The sequence below is a fragment of the Rhipicephalus microplus genome, chromosome 3 (genome assembly GCF_043290135.1).
Source record: "Rhipicephalus microplus isolate Deutch F79 chromosome 3, USDA_Rmic, whole genome shotgun sequence".
NCBI lineage: Eukaryota > Metazoa > Arthropoda > Arachnida > Ixodida > Ixodidae > Rhipicephalus > Rhipicephalus microplus.
In genome coordinates this window covers 69457963-69479852 of record NC_134702.1, presented here as the reverse complement: position 1 = coordinate 69479852, position 21890 = coordinate 69457963, and the positions used below count along the sequence as shown (strand labels likewise).

Sequence of the window (21890 nt, the reverse complement as noted above, 5' to 3'; positions counted from 1 at the left end):
AGTAAGATGTTAGGCCTACGGAACGGCTTTCTGCTCCCCCATAGTAGAGTACATCGTACTCTAAATCATTAACAACAATTTCTACACACACACTATTGGTTACTTAGGAGGCCCAAGGGACGGCGTTCAGCTTTCCCATAGTAGAGTACTCTAAATCGTTAACCACTTTTTTTCTAAACACAATATTGAGCACTTGTTCAGTGTCAGGCTCTCGGGACGGCCGCTTCATGCGCTCCCATAGTAGTGTACTAAGTACACTAAATTATTAACAACTTCTTCTAATCCCCTCGTCATTTTTTCTAAACATACAGTGTTGTGCCGGGCAGCTTACGGCTTTCCGCTTTCTCATAGTGGAGCGCTTATCGTGCGCTAAAGTGCTCACAATGTATGCCCCACTGAAGTGATTTTGTTACACACGGTGCAGTTTTACTCACCCGAATTGACGCTGAGGCATGCTCCCCTTTAGGTTTCAGAAATTGCGTCTTTTCCTTTTTCTCAACCTCTCTTCGCCCCCTCATTTTACTCATCTGAACTGCTGTTTCTAGTATGGAATAAAATTACCTTTCTCAAGAATTGGCTGAAATTGCGTCTATAGCGTTGGTATGAGCTATACCGACGCAATTTCCAAGTTTTTAGTGTGTAAGTGCCTCTACTGTTTGCGAATACTGATTGAATGAACTTTCCTTTGTTTCCCTTTCACTTTTACGGGAATGTGACGATTTTGTGTTACCAGTGTCGCATTACAACGAATAGGCTAACTAGTACTCGATCAGCCAAAGTTTCTACGCCGTTGTAATTGCAACAGTAAGTTTTACTGTCAGGTGCCTTCTTGTGAGAACGCAGTCAGAGCTTCAATGGCAGAGCTTCTGCGCATTCGATTTGTAGCAGAGTTAGGCAAGGCACTTCTATCTCCCCGCCGGGGAGATAAAAGAGATCCACCCAGACATCAAAGCGGTTTTGATGTCTGTGGATATTATGCGCTAGCACAGTTTTTCAACTGGAGTGACATAAAAGTTTACAAAATCAGGAGCACAAATGGAGACCATTCAAAGTAAATTTAACACTTAGGAGTGTGTCTCGTCAAAATGTTCACAAGTAGGACTGAACCAGAGGTTGGGATAAATAGCGTGCTCTCTATTAGGTGTAGGGCGTCAGGGGACGTATTCACAAAGGTGTCCTCGCTGAAAAATTTCTTTGGTTATTATTTCAGTCAATCACAATATGGAGCACATCATTATCGTAGCTGGCTGACCAATGGGAAAACGAAGTTACGAAAAGAAAGTTCTGTGAATTCGACCCTAGTTCTTCATTTTAAGCTGCTCTGTGGGGATGCTACGATTGCTGGTGCTTGACGACACTAAGCTATGCTGACGACCATAAGCATGGTAATAAGTATGCTAAACTCTTCAGTCCGTAAACTTATACAAACTCAATAGCCGAAGTAGAACTATACTCAATAGTGCTCCCTGATTGGGCACAGCTTTTGTTCAACACGGTTTCGAACAGTAATCCTTGCATTAAACTAAACTGAACGACATATTCTGTCGTTTTTTTTTTCAGAGACACTCGTTATAGAGGCCTGATGTTTCAAACCGGATTCATCACGGACTACGTGAGATACGAGTAAGTTCTGCTCGGAATCAATGCTCCTTTATTGTCCATTTGTTCTACTATATCTACGCGAAGCATGATTGTGGTTCAGCTTCATGTTGTCGGTCGGTTTAACATGTGGCTGAAAATACGGAGGATACGTCCACTACTACAGCGGGGTTGGCTATGACCGATTTAAGGTTTCTTCTATCCCAGGAACCTCGAGGCAGACCTCACGGTGGTTCTCGGCTCCACAAAGCGCAAGATTGTCAGCAACCTGCCAAGAATGACGGTCTGTGTTTTTTTTTCTTATATAAAGCACAGTTTTGTTACATTTGCCTCGAAGCCAGATCCTATATGTTTCACCAGTTATAACTCGCAGTCAAATACTAGCAATGCTACAAAGAAATGTGAATGGAACTCGATGTTTTCACAAATAATGATGAAATACATAGTATAAAGAAATCATTTGCTCGGTCATATGGTTTCCCGCCATATCATAATTTTAGTCGCATCTATCATACTTACTAAGTCAACTGTGTCTTCACGCGGACGTAAACATACAAACTCTGCCTTCAAGTTTGTCGATCAAAAAATGAAAGGACCCACGTTTTATAATTACCACAGTTACGGAGCCCTCTGTGTTTAATTCATCATTCCTAACCTATTTGGAATCTCTGTCAATTGTACAGTGTTCGTTGTTTACTTCGTTTGAACAATCACCTTATTAACATGTTGCACGAATCACAAACATAACACTGCATTAACCACTTATGTCTCCTTCCTCCCCTGCCTCATGTAAGGCCTCTAGTTGGCCTTTAGTGTATTTGACTGAATAAATAAGTATATAGTATCGCCGAGGTGCTGTTTAATAGAACCTCTTCATTGTAAACCCAATGAGAGAAAGGAAAGGCTAACAACTTATTGGTCAACCACGATGCCTGTATGCGTCTCGAATTTGGTGTCTTACGTTCAGTGGTTGTAAAACGCTACCACATACTTTCCTTACGCGAAGGCACTCACAGGTAAATTTGTTGGTTATTATCTTTATTATAAAAACAGCGAACTTGTTGAGACGTAGGTGAACACCAAATAATTTGCCGAGAAACTCGCGCCATTTTCTGTTCACACAGGTCTCCGAAGTACTATGTGCCTACCTTTAGAATGTAAATAAAATATACCTTTGTGCTGGGCGATTTATGTTCATACTGGGAGATTTACCATAGTACGTATGATGAAAATAAAAAAAAATCTTTCATTTTTATTGGCGCGGAGATAGAGCGTGAAAGCAGTTTTTCCCATAGAAATCGCGCTTCACAAACTTAATAAATTGTCAAGGTTTGCGTACGTTAGAATATTTTACTTATATACAAAAGCCGTTTAAGGAGTGACTCTTTGCTTCCTGCTTTTTTTTTGTATGAGATTGCATGACCTACTACAGCAGTTGATATACTCCTTCAGTGCTATTATTGATGGGCCTCCTAGCTTGTGTATAAGTTCATGTCAGCTAGGCTGTGTGTGTATCCGTACCCACTGCGCTGTGTTGATTGCGACAGAACAGTAATCGTTGCTCAACCTATTTCAAGCAACTTAGCTGATTTGGTAATAAAAAAAAACAGTCTGATGAATACTTTTCCTTCTGACTTCGTCGTTGTCTTGATCGTGTCATTTCATTTGCATCCTCCAGATGGCCGACTTCCTTCTTTATTTGTCCGGTCACGTGAGCATGTGGCTGGGCGTGTCACTCATTGCTGCAGGCCCTCTGGTGGTGGAAGGGGTCAAGTACTTGGAGCGGCTCTTCAATGCCTTCGCAACCTCCATGGACTTTGTCGTAGACTAGTGACGTTGCATGTTTTTTGTGTGCTGACGTCACGCTTATACTAGGAAGACGGCTGCTACGCATTTGGACCCGCTACAACGACAGAGCCCGCTTTCGCAAGCAAAACATGGGGAACGATCATCGATATAATATTAACATTATTTTCATTTATTCATTCGTTACCTACCCCCAGCTCGTGTCGGAGAACTTCGAAGACGAATATGACAAGCATTGAAAAATATAATAAAACAAAGGAGCCAATAATGTCTGATGCAAAGTGCATCTTGGTGACTCTCGTACAAATGCAGTGTGCACGCACAAGGCGAAAAGGCCAGAAAAACATGGAAGAGATTTAAAAACTGAGAAGATAAGGACGTTTGTTTCAGGCAGCAGGCGGGAACAAAAGAGAGAAACGCAAGGGTGACGATTGCGCACGAATGATACTTGAAAGCATGTTATCATTTAATATTAACACTTTGTCCGTCTGGATATGGTACCGCAGTGAACGCCACTCGCAATAACGAGTGAGTCGTTTTTTTTTTCACTTTATATTTTAATTGAAATGGAAGATGTCATATAAGCTGATATAGTATATATATAAGGTGTCACATAAATTGTCATATAAATTGCCATGAACTGGGGAGATGTCATATCGTGGGCAGCATTCCTGGAGGCTGCTGACGGGGCTAAGATGGAATGTATCGACAATGCACAGACTGCAGCCGTAATGCAATGTATGTGTCTCAAGGAGCAGCCCGTACGATAGCACGACGCACCAGGGAGCACGTATTATTACGAAGTACGTGTTAGGGGGTCGGGTCGGTCTAGTGGTTTGGTTGGTGATTCATGGTGACTGTCACACACTTCATTTGTCTGTCTTTTTCATCATCCCTGTTTACGTCTGCGCTTTAAACAAAGATTGTATGTTTGGTAACATTGAGTACTTTAAAAGCACTGCGGGGATAGAGAATATATATGATAAGAAACAGCACCATAGGTCAAAGCTCCGCAAAGTGGCTGTGCTGTTCGGGCATTGTTGCTACCTTATACATATTAAATACACGTATTGTGAGGGAAAGCGTGGACGTGAAATTGGTGACAAAATTTTCACTCTAAAGCGACCCTGAAGGATAAAACGATTTTTCGCGCATTAGTAGAGTACAACTTGGGAATTACGAACACACCACTCTTACAGCGACGAGACGCTTGGGAAGGAACAAAACCCTCCAAACGTTAATATGGTTGGAGACGCCGCCTTGAAATTCCCGCACTAAACACCATGACGTTACAAACTTTGACGGCGTCTACTAGGTCGTAAGTAGTTCGTTATACCTAAATATAGAGCACATTGCCCCCCCCCCCCCCAACAAGCACCCTTTGACCCTACATACGGAGTTTCCGAAAATTGCGGTGTGCCAATGTTGCTGACTTACGATAAACAATTCGAAATTCATGACGTCACGTACAGAAGTTTCACAGCGAAATTTAGAGTGAAACTTAGACCTTGACTCTTTCTATATGGAAGTGAAATTAAGCACATTAAAGTTCTGACAGCACAATTTATCAGTACGAACCTGACTTTAAAAAAAAATTAGTGTCACTTTAAAAAATTAGAGCCTCGACAGCACCCTGACGCCATAATTCAGGGCTTGACGTAGTTCCGGGGCAAGCTTACAGTGGTTAGTTGCATAATGTCGTAGTTTGCTCGTGACCTGCAGGTGGCGGGTTGAAATCCCGGCTGCGGCGGCTGCATTTCCGAGGGAGGCGGAAATGTTGTAGGCCCGTGTGCTCAGATTCGGGTGCACGTTAAAGAACCCCAGGTGGTCGAAATTTCCGGAGCCCTCCACTACGGCGTCTCTCATAATAATATGGTGGTTTTGGGACAGTAAACCCCACATATTAATCAATCATAGTTTGCTCGTGACTATTATGCACGACTGTGAGCACCACAAAACTCGTGGTATGGTTCAAATTAGCATATTATACAATTAAAGCTGTTATGCGAAGCCGACAGTACTACCAGACCTTATGGCTTCACTTGGGGCGTGGTTACCCAATATCTTTTGTCTTTCGCCTTAAACGCTCATGTTAATTTACTCTCATCATTTGCGAACGTCAATGCACAGTGAAAGCTCACTATCTGTAATGTGTTGGTTTGAACAGCAAAGGATCAATGCTTTATTAGGCAAATATTTATTGAGACTTAGTACAACGTATCCGTATAGGGCAACTTGCATTGCCAGTCACGCGAGTTAAAATTGTGTGCCAAGTCCATCAAAGCTTTACGAGGCACCAGTCGCAGATAATTAAGTGCATAGAATATGGTACAAAATAGTCATGAAATATAAGCAGAGATAATCACAATTTACATATCGATGGAAGCTTTGGCTCTTATTCTTTCGTTAAGGTGGCGGTCCTACGCTGGCGACAACCGCTCCGCATTTTACACATTGTTTGTGGACGCACTGTACTCGCTGCGCTTGACGAATAAGTTTGAATTGGGTTAATTCTGGAAGCTTATGATATCCGCTTTCCATTGACATCTAGTGTTAATGCCTGGTCGAAAATGTCACCTACTAATGAAAATAGCGTGACCAACAAAAGGCATTTTGCTGTACAAGCCTCCGTTGTACTGCGAGTACGGCAAGACTGTTCAACATAACAAAGCGAAATTCACTGTTTTTCTAAGAAGTGCTATTCGAAGTGTCCATGAAGGCATATTGAATATTAAATATTAAGTAATTTATTTACGCTCCAATAAAAAAAGGCAAAATTGTAAAAGTTCGCATGTGAATATTTTTTTTTCTTTCAAAGCAGAACCATAATGTTCAGTGGTTCTGTAGACTATACTACATTTAATTTCTATGCGAATGTTACTTGTGCTGTGACAAAAAGTTGACGAATTAATATTGTGGGAATTCGGCATTTATAGCTGTACTTGGTCATTACCAATGAAGCGACAAAACTGTACAAGCTGATACCCTTAACTTCCATATAAAGAACCAGCAGACCAGTTTCTAAAATTTTATGAAGAGAAATTTTTTTCGTTAATTATAGGGTACCTACAAGGCCGCAGTGAACTTATTTTTCTGCTGCCTTGTTCTGTAGAAACTGGCTTTTGTAGACGCTAATTAATTACCAACGACCATTGCGCAATAGTAGGTGCATACTGTGTCTTGGTTTTACTTCTGTTTACTAACTTAGCAACTCAGTGCTTGAAACAAAATATTTTCAAGAAGTCATAAATCTTACAGGCTTTTTTTGGTGGTAGCGCTATCTATGAAATAAAAAGTCAAGTTGTTTTATGCGACTTCAAACGCTAACCAAACGTGGCGCAACTAAACATTAAAAAAAGCTGGTAGAGCAGGCATCGATTATTTCTCCAGGCTCCATAGTTGTCCCCACTGGGTATGTCTAGTGGCCACGCGCAACAAACACCAACTGTAAAAGGTGGAGGGCTTAGTTATATATCCTTTCCACCCGAACCACGTCAGCAGGTGGAATAGTTTCATCTAGTGCTACTGGTAGGTAGCATATACAGCATATCCGTAGGGAGCATACAGAGGAACTCTATTCGGTCATTCCAGCGACGTAGGTGGCGCCACGCTGCCCGTTTCCGAAGCTGGCACGCGGTGATCACGCAGTTCAGCCACAGAACACCTATACTACAGTGGCTAGAATAGGAAAGTGTGATGAACGCGCCGGCTAGCGCGTAACGCCTTGGGAGGAAACCGCCAGATGGCGCTGGCACACGTTCGCACGTCACCCAAGGCGGCGATGCGCTGCGCAGAGACGGCAATCAACCACGCGCGCGGGCAATGTCAATTATTTAAAATATATATTTTTTGTTCGTGCATGGCCTCAAATGGCGACCGAAAAAGTACGTTAATTAGCTTCTGGAAAACAGGATGCCTACGCGGGCGCACGACTGATCTGAAATATCGTCAGGTCAACAGGATGCCGAAAGTGAGAGCGCGACGGAACTGCAACATTTTATCGATGTTGATTGATTGATTTGTGGGGTTTAACGTCCCAAAACCACCATATGATTATGAGAGACGCCGTAGTGGAGGACTCCGGAAATTTTGACCACCTGGGGTTCTTTAACGTGCACCCAAATCTGAGCACACGGGCCTACGACATTTCCGCCTCCATCGGAAATGCAGCCGCCGCGGCCGGGATTTGAACCCGCGACCTGCGGGTCAGCAGCCGAGTACCTTAGCCACTAGACCACCGCGGCGGGGCATTTTATCGATGTGAAGCGGTAGAAGAGTGGAACGATGAACTCAGTTGTGAGCCATTGCTTGCAACACTTTCCAAGGCGAACCATCATTTCCTCAAGCACTAATCTGTAAATAAAGCCCGTAACGTCAAACTTAGAGACGAGAATGATGAGTGGTATATATCTGAATGAAAACCTTTTATTTTCTGCACACAGGTCATACAATACATCTCCGAGTGACTGACTGTCTGTTTACAACAATGCATTCTTAATAGTTCGTCGCGGGTCTATTTTTATCCCAAGAAAAAAGTTTTATATTTCACAAGCGCCTCACAGAACATTGGGGTGCCAGCCTAGGTGATGCGCCTGAGCTTCAGGTACCTCTTTTCACGGAGAAATGCTAACTCATCGTGGAGTACCTTTGTGTAAAAACGCAAATGGGTGAGCAGAAAAAAACTTGTTTACTGAATTGGTGAGGCTCGGATCATGTTGTGCGCAGCCCAGTGCGACACGTTTTTTTTTTTTTTTAAGCAGAAAACAAGCTCTTCCAAGCTGTCATTGTGAGGCTCGCTGTAGCTAAAGCACTTTGAAAAAGTGATTTCAAAGGCATCTACAAAAGTGAAGAGCTTCTCCAAAAGGCCTACCCATAGACGTCCGCACGAGGGGGGCAAAGGGGGCTGGCCACCTGGGAGAGGGGCGCTAAATCTGTTCTATACATTCACTAGGCAGCGGGGCACACGTTTAGTCATCTAGAAGAGGGGCGTAAAATCTGCCTCATACACTGATTTAATAGTAAGGAGGCACCCTGCAATGAACCTTCGCAACACCCCCTCCCCCCTAATGGCAAGCACGCCCATGGGGGTACTACTTTCAATGCGGGCAATTTCGCTAATCACAGTGTTCTCGAAGTGCCATGAGATGTACCTCTCGCCGAAGTGCAGCTCGCACACAGCCGAGTTTTCTTGAAGCAGCTTGTCAGTGCACGGGATCGCTCTCCGCCACTGTGCTAACAGAGCTTCGTCCTTCGGAACGACGAACAACGCATGCTTCTTTTAGGGGTGAAGCTCCTTATGGCGTGGCTTGTGCCTCCCTCGTAGTACGTAACCACCAGTGGCACATACCCGGAATAGCGGTCCTTACGATTTTGACCTCCAAGGTGGTTCCGGTGAGAGATTTCTTCTGTGCGTTGTTGAACAATCAAAGATAGTGCTCAATGCATATGTTAATGGCTGCTAAGGAGGAATGAGATACAGGACCATTCGTCCTTTAGGTAACGCGCACGCTGCGATCCCCATTAGCAGCTATTGACATGTACATTGAGCACAATCTGACAAGAAAGGGTTGCTACGTTATACTCGCTGGGTGTAACCTCCTTGGTTTTAGAAAGGTTTAGCGAGCGTTCGGCCGCATAGCCATGAATACAGTGAACTAGTATATACCATGAACTCGAGGTGGTTAAAGGTGGGAAGTAAACCCGAAGCGCAAGCCGTAAGAAAGTGTGCATGTGCCACCTCCCGTTTAGTCCTTGAAATGTCCGCTGGATGGCGGTGCTTCTATATGGAGAATATATGATGAAAAGATGCGAGATGGTGGTACTTAGAGTGCTGAATAGATGGACAAACGGACACACAGACAGATGCATGGATGGACGCATGAACGGACGCAGGCGCGAATGCATGGATGAACGCAGGGACGGACGTATGAACAGACGCACGCACCGACGGGTTGATGGACGCACGGACGGTTACACTGACGTACGCAGGAACGGACGGAAGCAAGAACGAATGGACGGACGAATGCTTCGCCCCACTCCCCATCATTCACTCCGTGGATATGCTGCCATTTTTTTAGCTGACTTGTAGCCTGTAGTCAACCCTCGGAAGAAGCAATGACTTTGTTTTCGCGCCATGAGGTTGCATACAGAAGCATTGGTGTCAGAGTGCCACCGCAATTTAAAAAATGAGGACTAACGCGTCCGACGAAACTGTCGGAAACGTGCAAAGGACGTATAAACGATTGCGCGCGCCTCCACGCGGCTTCTCCTCGGAGGCTTCAGTGAGCTCCGTAGGCGCCGCTCATCACACTTTCCTATTCCAGCCACTGTACATATACACTTGGTTCAGCGTTCGGTCTCGCGGTAGTCATGGGCGCGCCTTCACGCACTGAGACGGTGGCGCTTTGCGGCGGGCCCATGGCCACGTATTCCTCCGCGACACGCATTGTCGGAAAGCGTATAATTCGTAATAGAGCCTCTTTTCCCTCACAAACAAGCGTTAAAACAGGTGAGCTCCACCGCATTCAGACGGTAGCATCAAGCCCACAGGGTGACCATTCCCCCTGAAAGGGCGCGCGCAAAGAGAGGCGGAACTAGAGGTCCTGGCGTGCTTTGTTAGTCGTGACGCGCACGCTTACGACGTCACCTCATCACCGTTTCGTCCGCCATCTTGACCTACCATTACGCCGCCTATCGTCGGTGGAATGATCGAACCAAGCGACAATTGGTTACGGCATAGACTTTCTCAAAATTAACTAGAGGGCACTCTGGCGCTGCGATCGTTCAGCGACCATGGGAATGATGGATAGTACACACATTTGCCTATAGTCTTCGTACTTGCGGGCGGCGAATCGTACTTGCGGCTCCGTTTATTGCTGTGTTTCGGTTTTGTTTTGAAAGAAAGATTGAACCCTTTTGAACTTCGTGACACAATTTGGAAAGGTAAGTCTAAAAGAATAAGATGGTGAAGCGCAACCGCTGAGCATTTGCTAATACTTGTTTTGTAAGAAAACGGCTCCAAGCCACACGAACACACACGGAGCCAAAAGCAGGCCAGAAGTACTAATATTTGACAAATGTGTGTACTACCCATCATTCCCATGCTCGCTGAAGCGCCGTGCGTTGTAGCTCCCTTAGACACTAGCGCCGCGCCAGAGTTCCCTCTAGTAAGTATTGTGGGAAACTCTATGGGTTACGGTACACCGGAAAATTGCAGGTTCGTCGCGCGTCCGCAGAAGCAGCGTTACCTGGCGCGTCTTTATAATAATGAAGTAATGCTCATCTCTTCGTCGTTCAGCTGCTCCTGTTTCGCGCGGTCCTTTCATTGTTTTCGTGCCTGAGTTAAATTATGAAACGAGGGACGCTGACAGGACGAGCAAATGACATGTATGTATACGGTCGCTTCAAAGGGGACAAGGTGGTGAATAATCTAGTAATGTTGGGTGAATGTTCTCCAAGCCTGCAATTGGCGGTAATTTTAGAGTAAACCTGTAGAGCACCTTGCCGACAACTTCTACTGACCAGTACTGATAAGGGATAAACAAGCAGGTAATTACATTCTAGTTGCAACGATAAGACACATACGAGACTTTGTCGAACACGCAGGACGTTCTCGTCAACGTGGAACGATATGCAATGTACGGGACCCTAGAAACGTTGTCTCCCATGTGCAGAGACGCCCTCACTACGGATAAGACGATCACTGTCTCTGCAACTCATGAGCGCTATGATGTATAGGGAAGCAGTTCGGCGGAGGAGGGCCCCTCTACGTAGTGATAACGCTGCTTCTCACAGCTACTTTACGGTTTAAGGAAGCAGTTCGACAGAGGAGGGCACCTCTACGTAGTGACAAGCCTGTTTCTCACAACTTCTTTGTTGTAAAGCAGCTTGCTCTCCAGCCAGAACTGCTACTAATTCCCGAATAACACGAAAAAAAAAAAAACAAACGACGCACTCGAACGACTCTATATAAAGCCAGTGCCAAGGCCGCCACGTACATCAAAAAGAACGTTAGTGGTACTGCTAGTGCACTGAAGCGCTCCGAAGCCTTTGGTTCATGTTACGTTTAATCGTTATTCCATGAACGTGAGTAAGTGAAAGAGACGGAAAGAGTGTGTGTTTGTGCATGTGCGTATACGCGAGTGTTTACACATGAACGAATAGACACCGTTTTCAGTCTGCTAGCTGTCACTGAGGCACCTTTCGTCGTGTCGTTGATGGCGGCAACAGTTGGGCGATCATAGGTGAAGGACCCCGTCCGCGTTTGTGCTCCTTGCTTTCCGTTGACCGATTTCAGTAGCCTCACTCGAAATACAAGATGCGCGAAAGGCGACGCTGACCACATTTGCGCGAGCAATTTTCTCGCTTTTTATAAACGTGGATGAGTGGCGTCATCTAGTGTCGTTTTTCGAACTAGTGGCAAGATGGAGGGAGTGGAATCGCCACCTTAAAACCTCTTTTTGCCCCTTGTCTGCGATCTAGAATGAAGGTTACAATTGAGAGACTTTCTAGACGCGACAGTAGTTCTTGCGCGTCTCATCGTACACTTGCACATGTAGAGGGGCAAGCACAAAACGCCTTTAAAGGACGTACTTGCGTCTGTGCGCACGACCATTCTATGAGATGATTCATTTGAACGAATACGATGTAGTCTTGAAAAACACTCACAATCAAAGAAACGTTTGACACTTGAGTTTAATAAGGATTAAACCAACTGACAAACTTCAGGTCAATGCTTGATGCAAGCACGATACTATAGCACATGAGATCGTCATTCGCGTCTCTTTTGCATTCCCTTTATATCAAGTTATATAAACATACCTATTTTATCTTTTTGTGAAGTGCCAAAAGGCGGTATTTTATAAAAATGAGTGCATGGCACAAAAAAAAAAAAACTCTCAGTGTCATCTAAAGCACTACAGCGGCTACAATTTCTCAATAATTTCTGGAGCTCAAGCATGGGTTCTTTGCCGTAACAACGCAGCCGATCAGCCGAAATTACCAGAACATGAAGAGTCCATTTTTATTACACGATAAGTCGGATTAGTAACGAAAAATGCATTCCCCTAAACAAGTGGAGTATAAGTGATTCGAGGAGTCGGCAAGTACATATAATGATAAAGCGTTGTTTCTAAATCATCTTGCCTTGTATAACGCTGACTCAAAGACCGAACGATATGATTACATGTATCTCTAGAGTAAAGAAAAAGCACAAACGACGGAGCGCACGTGCCTAACGTATGCATTTGCTGCACTTAGTATTACTAACAAAGTACCGCGCACTGTTGAGCTTGAGCAAAGAATAATGGTGATAGTGATTGTCACATGGACAGGCTTCGTGCATGGTATCTTCAGAGGCCAACCAGAAAGCCGCTGAACTGCGATCCTTCGTGGATGGTGATCTGATACGGTGTGCGGTTGTGGAACCACAGCGAGACGACTTGGCCAGCCTGCGATTGTCGTGAAAATAAAAAAAAGTATGTAAAATTTTTTATATGTACACAAAATGTAAATAAAACTTTTTTCCAGGTATCTGGTCTGGCTCAACTACGCAAGGTCAAGCTCTAAGTGTAGATTAATGATAGAGCCTTTCGTCTTGCCAGCGCGAGAGCCGAAATACAGTTTATGATAACTAGTACAAAGGTTTTCTAGCTACAATAATACTTTCTACCATCCCCTGTCCATGACATCATTGTCGCACATGCTTTAGAGGCCTCATCAAGTGCGAAAATCGACTGGCATCCCACAGCGGCGTTTCCCGTCGGGCACGCGAACTCGAGGGATGCAAAAGATCATCAGAAGATAACTTCACAATGAAGTAACCATTACCAAGACTTGTGACGTCATCATTATATCCCATGATAGTAGCATCACCTAGCGTCGTAACTTGGTTAATGGTGGGCTGATCACGGAGGTTAGGCAAAACCAGGTGAGGTGCCTTCTATACTTGAAACACTGCAAAACCACATTATGTGAAGAAGCCTTCCAGCCGTCACAGATTCCTGTTAGTTTTATTTCTTTCAGCTCTTTGTTCGGCAAGCGACACTTGTGCGCTTTTTTTAAAGATGAATTCAAAGTGTTTCATGCCGGGGGCCACTAATACTTCAGTGACGTATTTCCGCCGCGGGAATAATGTCGGAAGAATGGGCACGAGCAGATCGCAAGGAATTGTGGTTCAGCACCTGTGCTCTCCTACAGTCTTCGGTAATAATAATAATAATAATAATAATAATAATAATAATAATAATAATAATAATAATAATAATAATAATAATAATAGTAATAATAATGAAGCAGCGTTGATCGGGGGTTTGAATTTCGAACTATAGCGCAAATCCTTCTTCAACTGCGCGCATATTTATAAAGATAAAGCCATATACGAGTTCTCTTTATTTTTCTAACCCGTCAATGGGGACCCGTCTGTTTCGGTCACAAAAGCAAAAGCTTCAAACTATAAGCTAGAACCTAAACAGAAACAACACACAATCCTCCAAACTGAATCTTACTAGCAAAACAAATGGTTTATTTTTTTCCTTTGTTGAGCTCAAATTTCTGTTGTTAAATAACGCCGAAATCACTGAAAACAACCACGGTTTTCCCATATATTGACGCACTCACCCGAAGCATCAGGGGCCCGTTGACCGCCAGCGACATGGTGTACTCGCCATCACTGAACTCGCTCGTAGTGCGGAGGGACCTGAAAAAAAAAATAGATATACAAATGTCGTGACTCGGGGAGGTAATAGCGCACGTTGTGTGCGACTGCTCCTTGACAAATAAAAGCCGGTGCAGTGCCGGAAGCTTGCGTTGACACGATCGCAAAACTTCTGAAAACATCCTTCGATAATCTTTAACGTACGGTGTCTTTGCCAGACCAATATGTAGCGAGTAACTACGCATTTCGTAAACACTTTTGACAAGAAAGTGAGCAACATATGTGTCCCTTAATATTGCACTCACTATAACACTGAAATATTAAATTTCGGCAGACAAAGAACAAACTCCAGGTGGTACGCACTACATTAGGATATTAGGTTAAATGTAACATTATTATTTTGAAATTTATTTACGACCAGCTGGTGCCCTTAAACGTATTGCTAAATGCAAGTACACAGTGCGAGTGCATTCTGCCCCTGTCAAAGCACGTTCGACGTGGTCGGTAATGACGCCCGTCTCATTAGTCTGACACGCTCGTGAACCACAGTTCTGCTGAATGAATCCAGGGCTCCCTCTCGTGTACTGACTACGTGCCACTGTTCGGGATACTCACAGGTTCTTTTGGCACCTCGCGTTCAAGCACACCAGGAGCGACGCGTCGTTGGCGGACGTTTCCAGCTGTTTGCGCAGCGCCCTCGCCGACGTCGGCCTTGTTGCGAAAGCCGTGGCGAAGAAGAGGTACAGTCCGCTCAGGGGCGCCCGGAACATGCCACGGGTTGCGTTCAGACCGGAGCCGCGCTCGAAGCTGCCCTCGGCGAACGGCTGCGGCGAAAGTAGTTGTTGAGCATTGCATTGTTCAAGAGCTCACTCACGCTCTTCAAACAGAACAAAGCTGATCGTGAAGTACAGCGAATGCGTAAGCAATTAAGCTGCTCCCATACAACAGGGAGGAAACAAGTTCAGAAACTTCCCCTATCGGGACAATGGCACCGAACGACTCTATAAGGCATGTGTGCGTCTACCGTACCAGTATTCATTCAATCATTGATTCATTCTTTCTTTCTTTTTCTTTCCATCTTTCTTTCTCTCTATCTTTCTTTTTCTCTTTCTTTCTTTTTCTTACTTTCTTCAACGGCTGTCTAGATAAGAAATCTCAAGCCCGCAGCCCACGGGCCACATGTGATATGTGGACCTTTCGCTTGTGCCCCGACTCCCACAGGACTGTCCTAACCCGGTTTTTTATTTTTCTTAACAGTACGTTCATGAGCTACACCAACGAGAGTGGCGTGACGTAATTTGTTCATGTAAATGGTAAGCATGCAACAATAACTGTGCGTATCAGAAACAGCGTCTGAATTTCAGTCATTCTGGAAACCAGTATGAACATTTTCCCCCGAACTTGACGTCGAATCTTCTTCAGAATGGAGCCTTGCACGCGATACGAAAAAGGCATTTTTTTTAATGACAATTTTAGCTGACATTCTGTTCGTGCTGCCAACACCCCTCCACCCCCTTACGTTTCGTCCATCGTCACGATCTCAGCACATCGGAACACTAAAGTTCAGGACTGTGGCCCGCTGGCTGAGTTGAGATTGAGACTCCTGTTCTACATGGTGGTAAAGTTTTATAGTTCCCACACTCGAACATTCACCTAAGTCACACAGATTCTGAGATTTTGAATGTCGAGATATTGCGGTGAAAGTGCCGAATACGTGAGCACTGGACAACGGGACTACCACTCATTGACCCCCGTCGGAGTCACCTTGCGGAACTTCCACCAGCTTCAACAGGAGACATGCTGCAGGGAACTCAAACACTGAGGTCAGCGGCCATATCGCAGCTCTACAACGAGCCACCCAGCTTTGCCGGGACTGCCGCCGAGGATGTCGACGATTGGTTAAAGCAGTAGGTGGGCAAACTTAATGGTTGGGACTCAGCAGCTCAGCTGCCACATGTAGTACTCTCGTTCACGTGTACTGCTTCGGCAGATTAGACCCACTAACAATGTTTCGAAATGTTAATATATATACTATAGGCCCCAAACCGAATGCACGAAACTTCGAAGAAGTTTGTTAAGTTGTGACTCACCCTGTGAAAAGGGTGCAGACGCAGCTCCTTGCCCTTCCGCGCTCGCACCTCGTCCGAGAGCTCCCAGAAGAAGCCCGACTGAGCTCGGGGCATCATGCTGGCGCGGTCGATCTCCACCAGGGGTGGCAGCCACGGCAACAGGGAGTCACTCCCGTTCATGCCACCCGATAAAGGCAGGGTGCAATTTGTCGTGTTGTGGCACTAGATGACGAAAAAAGAAAGTCACTCGCTTTAATTGCAGAGCCACCTTCTCAAGTGGTGACTAGAGCAGTAGAATAGATGGGTGAAGTTTGGTTCCAGACTATTCGAGGTATCACTTATATTTTTCTGCAGATTGTTATAGTATAGTATAATATAGTATAGCGTAGTGTATTATAGTACCTTAGACGAACACTACAGAAAAAAAAAACAGCCGACGGGTTATTCGAAGGTCTCTGGTTCTGGATCCTGCCGATGGCAAGATATTTTTTAGACCACGTTCTTTTGTTCACATTTACAATACAATCACTTCTCATTATTCTCAGTACCTCTCTCGGCATCATTTTCTATTACTTTTCATTAATTTCACGCATTGGAAATTTACGCATTCCCAATTTCATTATCACCCCTGTCATTACGAGAATAGCTAAGCGAGAAAATGCGCAAAAATAAAATGCGAGTTGCAATCATGCACCGATCGTCATGACGTCATACATATTGACGTCATCTACTAGAAATAGGTAGTACGTAGTTTCTATGCAGCAAAAACAAAGAGTATTCGTTTGCGAAGGGGGCCGTATCGCTAACATACCAACTTTCAGGAGATTTTATGTAACCAATGTCGCCAAAATACAAAGAATGCACTTTTATATCCCTGACGTCGCATGTGGCGATTTCGGTGCGCTTCTATTTTCTTTATTAATAAACACATGATGGAGGAATTCTCAGAGTACTTGTTTACAATCTACATCGATTCAGTGTTTTGCTTTAGTGTCCATTCAACGTGGGTGAATCGCTGTAACACACTTAATCAAAACGCTGCATGATTACACGAATACCAACAAGAAACCCCTACAGCAGCAAAGTGTTCTCTTTTGCGCTGGTATATTTTTGCCTTCTGTTTTTCATTTTTCTGTGTATCGTATTCGTTCAGTAGTATAGTGTAGCAGTATATTAAGATCCGGTGTATTGAAACTTGAACCAAAGTGAGCCGCTATACAAGCCTCGGCGGCGTTCCTATGAAAGGGTCAAAGAGCCGCAGGCCATGTCACGTTACACAACTAACAAAATTTCCGATTGTTTATGTTATTCTAGCTTAAAAAGTCAATTTTGGTACACTGGCGAAGTTGTTATTCTATAGTTTTACAATAACGAAAGCGCTAGAGGAAAGAGGACGACAAGGAATCCATACAAAATACAGCCCATCTCCCATTATGTTTTCACTCTTGTTAGCACGTGAAGCCATATTCGCGACCATCGATTCACAGAGCCGAATCATCAAAAAGATAGTTTGATTGATATGTGGGGTTTAACGTCCCAAAGCGGCCATATGATCATGAGAGACGTTGTAGTGGAGGGCTGCGGAAATTTTGATTACGTGCGGTTCTTTAACGTGCACCCAAATCTGTGCACACGGGCTTACAATCAAAAAGATAGTCCAACACTGTATCCAGTTTCCAGAGGCGAGGCACTATAGCTTCAATTGCTCGTACACGCACTGAAGACTAACAGCGTTGTAAAAGGCCATTCTGAAACCTAAACTTAAGGAATGCTTGAAGAAATCAATTGCATGAAGCTTTCAATAACGCAGAGAATCATTGTGCAAGTCACAGAATGTCCATCTAACAGCTGTGAATTGACGTTGTTTGAGTGGTACAAAAACAATTATGGGCGTCCTGAGCCACAAAAAACAAATAAGCACGAAAAACAAATTCTAAACATTGTATACTTTGCTAAACTGCATTTGTCGCCAAGTCTAAAAAGGTACACAACTGTACAACTAACCTGCATTTCAGCCATAACTTGGGCTCGCCTTTCTGCAGCCTCTGCAAAATGAACAGGAAGTACACCTAAATAAAGAAGGACATGACTAATATGATGTCAAATGCAATTAGCATTAGATCACTCACCTCGCGAAAATTCCTGGAACTTAGCGGCACTATGGTAGTCAGCATGCTTCACCAAGAAGCTCGCTAATTGTGCTTAGCAGTAGACCAGAAAAAATCTCTCGATTTTATTATAGTTTTGTCATACACATGCAACAATCTGAATCGTGACACGTGATAACATGCGTATACATGTATACACAGGAAAAAGAAATTCGCTGGTTTTGCATAGCGCCTTTTAAAATACTGCTGACACGAATCTAATCATTTTCGGGGCTGTTGCTCTCAATAAAACGGGAGGTGCAGAGTAACGTAAACGAGTCTGGTAAACGCATCGAACACGGTTTTTATAACGACCACACACACAAAAAAAAAACACACATCCAGTTTCGGTTTCTATATTGAGGGCAGCTTGTCAGCGACGTGTCATAGCAGTGTCACGTCATGGGTAGAGAGAAACTGATGACGTAATGACGACAAGTCTGTGATGTGCTCGTGGCGCACACCAACGAAGATGCTTGAATTGTCATCTAGCGAGTCAGTCTGGCAGTGATTTCTGCGATATGCTGCATGTAGGATGCGGACCTCGCATGCTCAAAAACAGGGGTCAAGGCACATATTGTGTGCCATGGCACAAAAAGTTTCGGTGGAAGGGGCGAGGGGCCCGCTGTTTTACTCCACGGCTATACCACTGCTCAGGAACTGTCAAGACTCGTCGGGATAATCAACATTCTTGCAAAGCTGGTTTGATGCTCATTGTCGAAAACTTTAAAATCAACATAAAGTATTTTATGCATGTTGTCAGACTCCGCTGTATGGAGAGCATTGACATCGAAAGGGTCATATACAGTGTCAACGCTCTCCATATTACCTTTTTGCGATGTCTGCAAATTGTGTCAGTCCCGCCTCAATAAAATTTGCTCCCTAAACATAGAGGTGTTAGTGCGCGTTAGGGGAACAGTTCGCTAATAACAAGTAGATCTGAAATAACTGCTTTCACGGTGTACGTGTCGTGTTTCAAGGGTGATTTTGGTTTGCTCAATGCACCGGTGCACATAACTGGCACATGACGCAAGGTCGCTTTACCAAACCGTCTACAGTTTGTTATATAACACAAATGTTGATAACTTGTCAGCTATATTTTCTGTCATCTCACCCATCACGAGGCGCTCCTTTAGCTTAATAATTACAACTTCTCGTTGCTGAGCTCGTGGTCTGGGGATCGATGGTGGCGGCACATCAATGGGGCTTAGATTTCGATGGATAATAAAGAGTCCTAGACAGTTTAATTTTTCTGTAAGTTTACATAATTAAGTGCCTGAATGAAAAATTTTGTTCCGGTAAATAAATTTAGGAATGTGTTGTGCGTAAAATTTAAAAAATGCTGCATGAACTACATAGAGATCGAGCCTACCAAGCCGACCTTCCGCCACTATTTGTGCATGCGCGCGCTTTTGAGCGCAATCACGTACAACTAGACTTAATTTTTCCCACCTCTCAGGAGCCCCTTGAATTCCCTGAACATATCTTCTCGCGTGATGTTGGCACCCGGTGGGCCTCTTGGACCTCTGGGACCAGGGGGGCCCTGTGGTCCTTCCTGCAACAGGCGAGAGGCTAAGGTCATTTTCTCGGCACGTCTTAGGAGCGAAAGAAAAATAAAGATTTCATGAAAGTCTCCGGCTGTTGTCGGTGCTCGATATGAGGCAATATGCATCATTCACATGACAACTCGCACGTATATGTCACACTGGATGTATTACATATGACAAATTGATTGTGAGAACAACTCAACCGTTGGATCGAGAGAAGTGAAGACCGTGCCACGGCTTGACACTTTCCAGCACACACAAAAAGCTTGTGACCATAGATTGCGGCAGGACAAGGCGGCTGTACCCTACAGTTAAGCGGTGTAATGAAATTGTATCGACCAGATTATTTTTTACTCTCGCGCCCACGTTTAAAGCAAGCATGCCTAATCTTAACCCCAGTTGTCATCCGTAAGCAAGACCAGCGTAGGAGATGCGGAATGGTTACGTCACCGCCGATAGCGAGTGAAAATCGGTGGCCATGATATGATAACAACAAGCTGGATGATCGCTTAGTAACTCATTCCACGTGTAATCAGCAACCCCCCAGCAAAGATGGCTGTGCCTTGAAAGCGATGAAAGTCTTGTTCTACAGACTACAATGAAAACTAGTGAAAGGAAACTGGCTGTTTCATTAAAAAAAAAAAGATGAAGATCTCTCCCATCTTGTGAGTCCTGCCTTGCGTGAGTCCTGTGTTCATCAGGCTGAGGTCAATGGGCAGGTCGACAAATTTGGTGAATTCATGCAGTTTCGCAAGGGACTAAATAAAAAATTCAATCAGGGCAGGTTTTTGCCTTTGTTTCTTTAGCTCTGTGCCGCAGTGATGCTAGAAAGTTGTCATAGCACTCTTGCTTCACAAGACACAATATCTCCTTACGCTTGGCTCGGGCCATGCGGTTACTCTGTGATATCATTGTAGGAATAACTTGTTTCCTGACCTTTTCAGTGTGCTCTCGCGTACGAATGCCAACGAAGGAGTGCAGCTAAACGGCGTTGGTGTTAGCGAAATTTATCTGCCCAGAGATAGATCTGACTACCAAAACTGTACGATCAAAAATGCACTACCGCAATGTACTACCAAAGTGTACTACCGATAATTAGAAGCCGTATACGGCACAATTCTGACCATTCTGAGAAAAGACGGATCCACTTTCTTCTTAGGTCTTGCAGTCTGCGTTCTCTCAGAATGACGGAGAAACGTCGCCCAGGTCTCTCGGGGGTCCAGTGTCGTCTGTCGTCCGATCCGCTTTTCTGGCTGAAGAAAGAAAATGTACAAAGCCACTTTATAAACTCAATTTTCTGTTGAGACTTTACCTATCATGAAAAGGTAGGAGCTAGTAGGTAGTGCCCTAGACTCTCTTTTTTTTATTGAAAAATGAATTATTATAGGTGGCCCATCACATACCCGCCAATCTAACAGAAGCCCGTCGTAGCACTACAAGAACACTGTGGCACGTGTATGTCAGCAAAGAAACGAAAACGCTACGAATTGAAAAACAAATACACATTAACGTACTGCACGCATGGTTGCTGTTCTCCATCTTATATTTGTGTTTTGCGCGTTAGTATAAATTCAGGCCAACTATAGCACTCATGGAATTCTTGAAACTATATCCCCAGTCGTGTTAAAATACACCTTACAAGGAATCAGTCCACGAGATATAATGCTCTTGTAAGTTCGACACGTTTGAAATATATCTAATTACCAAGGCTCTGTACTTTGTTTCCATCTTTTTCAATGCTGTAAACGTTACTAAGGCGATGTTGTAATATGTATTTCTGTTGCTTTCATTAAACCTGAAAAGATGAACAGAGACCGTTTCCTTTAGAGGTGAAGACACTAACTAAGCATACCAGTTAGGAAAAAAATATTATTGCAGATTTCAATGAAGACGTTCTCAACCTAGGAAAACTTTCCCAAGTGCAAAAGTCAATCAGCTGTAATGAACTCAACGAAAGTGGATCAGGCAACAATAGAAAAATATTAGGTTAAAAAGTTTATTGGGGGTACTTCGTGTTCTGCAAAGAGGAATTTCACATCATCGATAAGTTATGCTATAGGTGCACACA

At 44.1% G+C, this 21890-nt stretch overlaps 2 protein-coding genes across 4 annotated transcripts in view; one reads left to right on the top strand and one right to left on the bottom strand.

Moving 5' to 3' along the window:
- Window positions 1-3673, top strand: part of LOC119161091 (uncharacterized) — a 37850-nt gene extending 34177 nt beyond the window's left edge. The window contains exons 21-23 of the mRNA XM_075888335.1: window positions 1561-1623; window positions 1807-1882; window positions 3278-3673. Of these exons, the coding sequence (XP_075744450.1) occupies window positions 1561-1623; window positions 1807-1882; window positions 3278-3430 (292 nt within the window). The 3' untranslated portion in view covers window positions 3431-3673. The remainder of the gene's footprint in view (window positions 1-1560; window positions 1624-1806; window positions 1883-3277) is intronic.
- An 8408-nt stretch (window positions 3674-12081) lies between these two features.
- The window catches only part of LOC142803775 (uncharacterized), a 94752-nt gene continuing 84943 nt past the window's right edge, over window positions 12082-21890 (bottom strand). For all 3 annotated transcript variants that reach the window (XM_075889744.1, XM_075889743.1, XM_075889745.1), the window contains 7 exons: window positions 20947-21075; window positions 19728-19830; window positions 18133-18173; window positions 16150-16350; window positions 14675-14883; window positions 14023-14101; window positions 12082-12854 (listed from right to left, as the gene is read on the bottom strand). In XM_075889744.1, coding sequence (XP_075745859.1) covers window positions 12756-12854; window positions 14023-14101; window positions 14675-14883; window positions 16150-16350; window positions 18133-18173; window positions 19728-19830; window positions 20947-21075 — 861 coding nt within the window. In that variant the 3' untranslated portion in view covers window positions 12082-12755. The remainder of the gene's footprint in view (window positions 12855-14022; window positions 14102-14674; window positions 14884-16149; window positions 16351-18132; window positions 18174-19727; window positions 19831-20946; window positions 21076-21890) is intronic.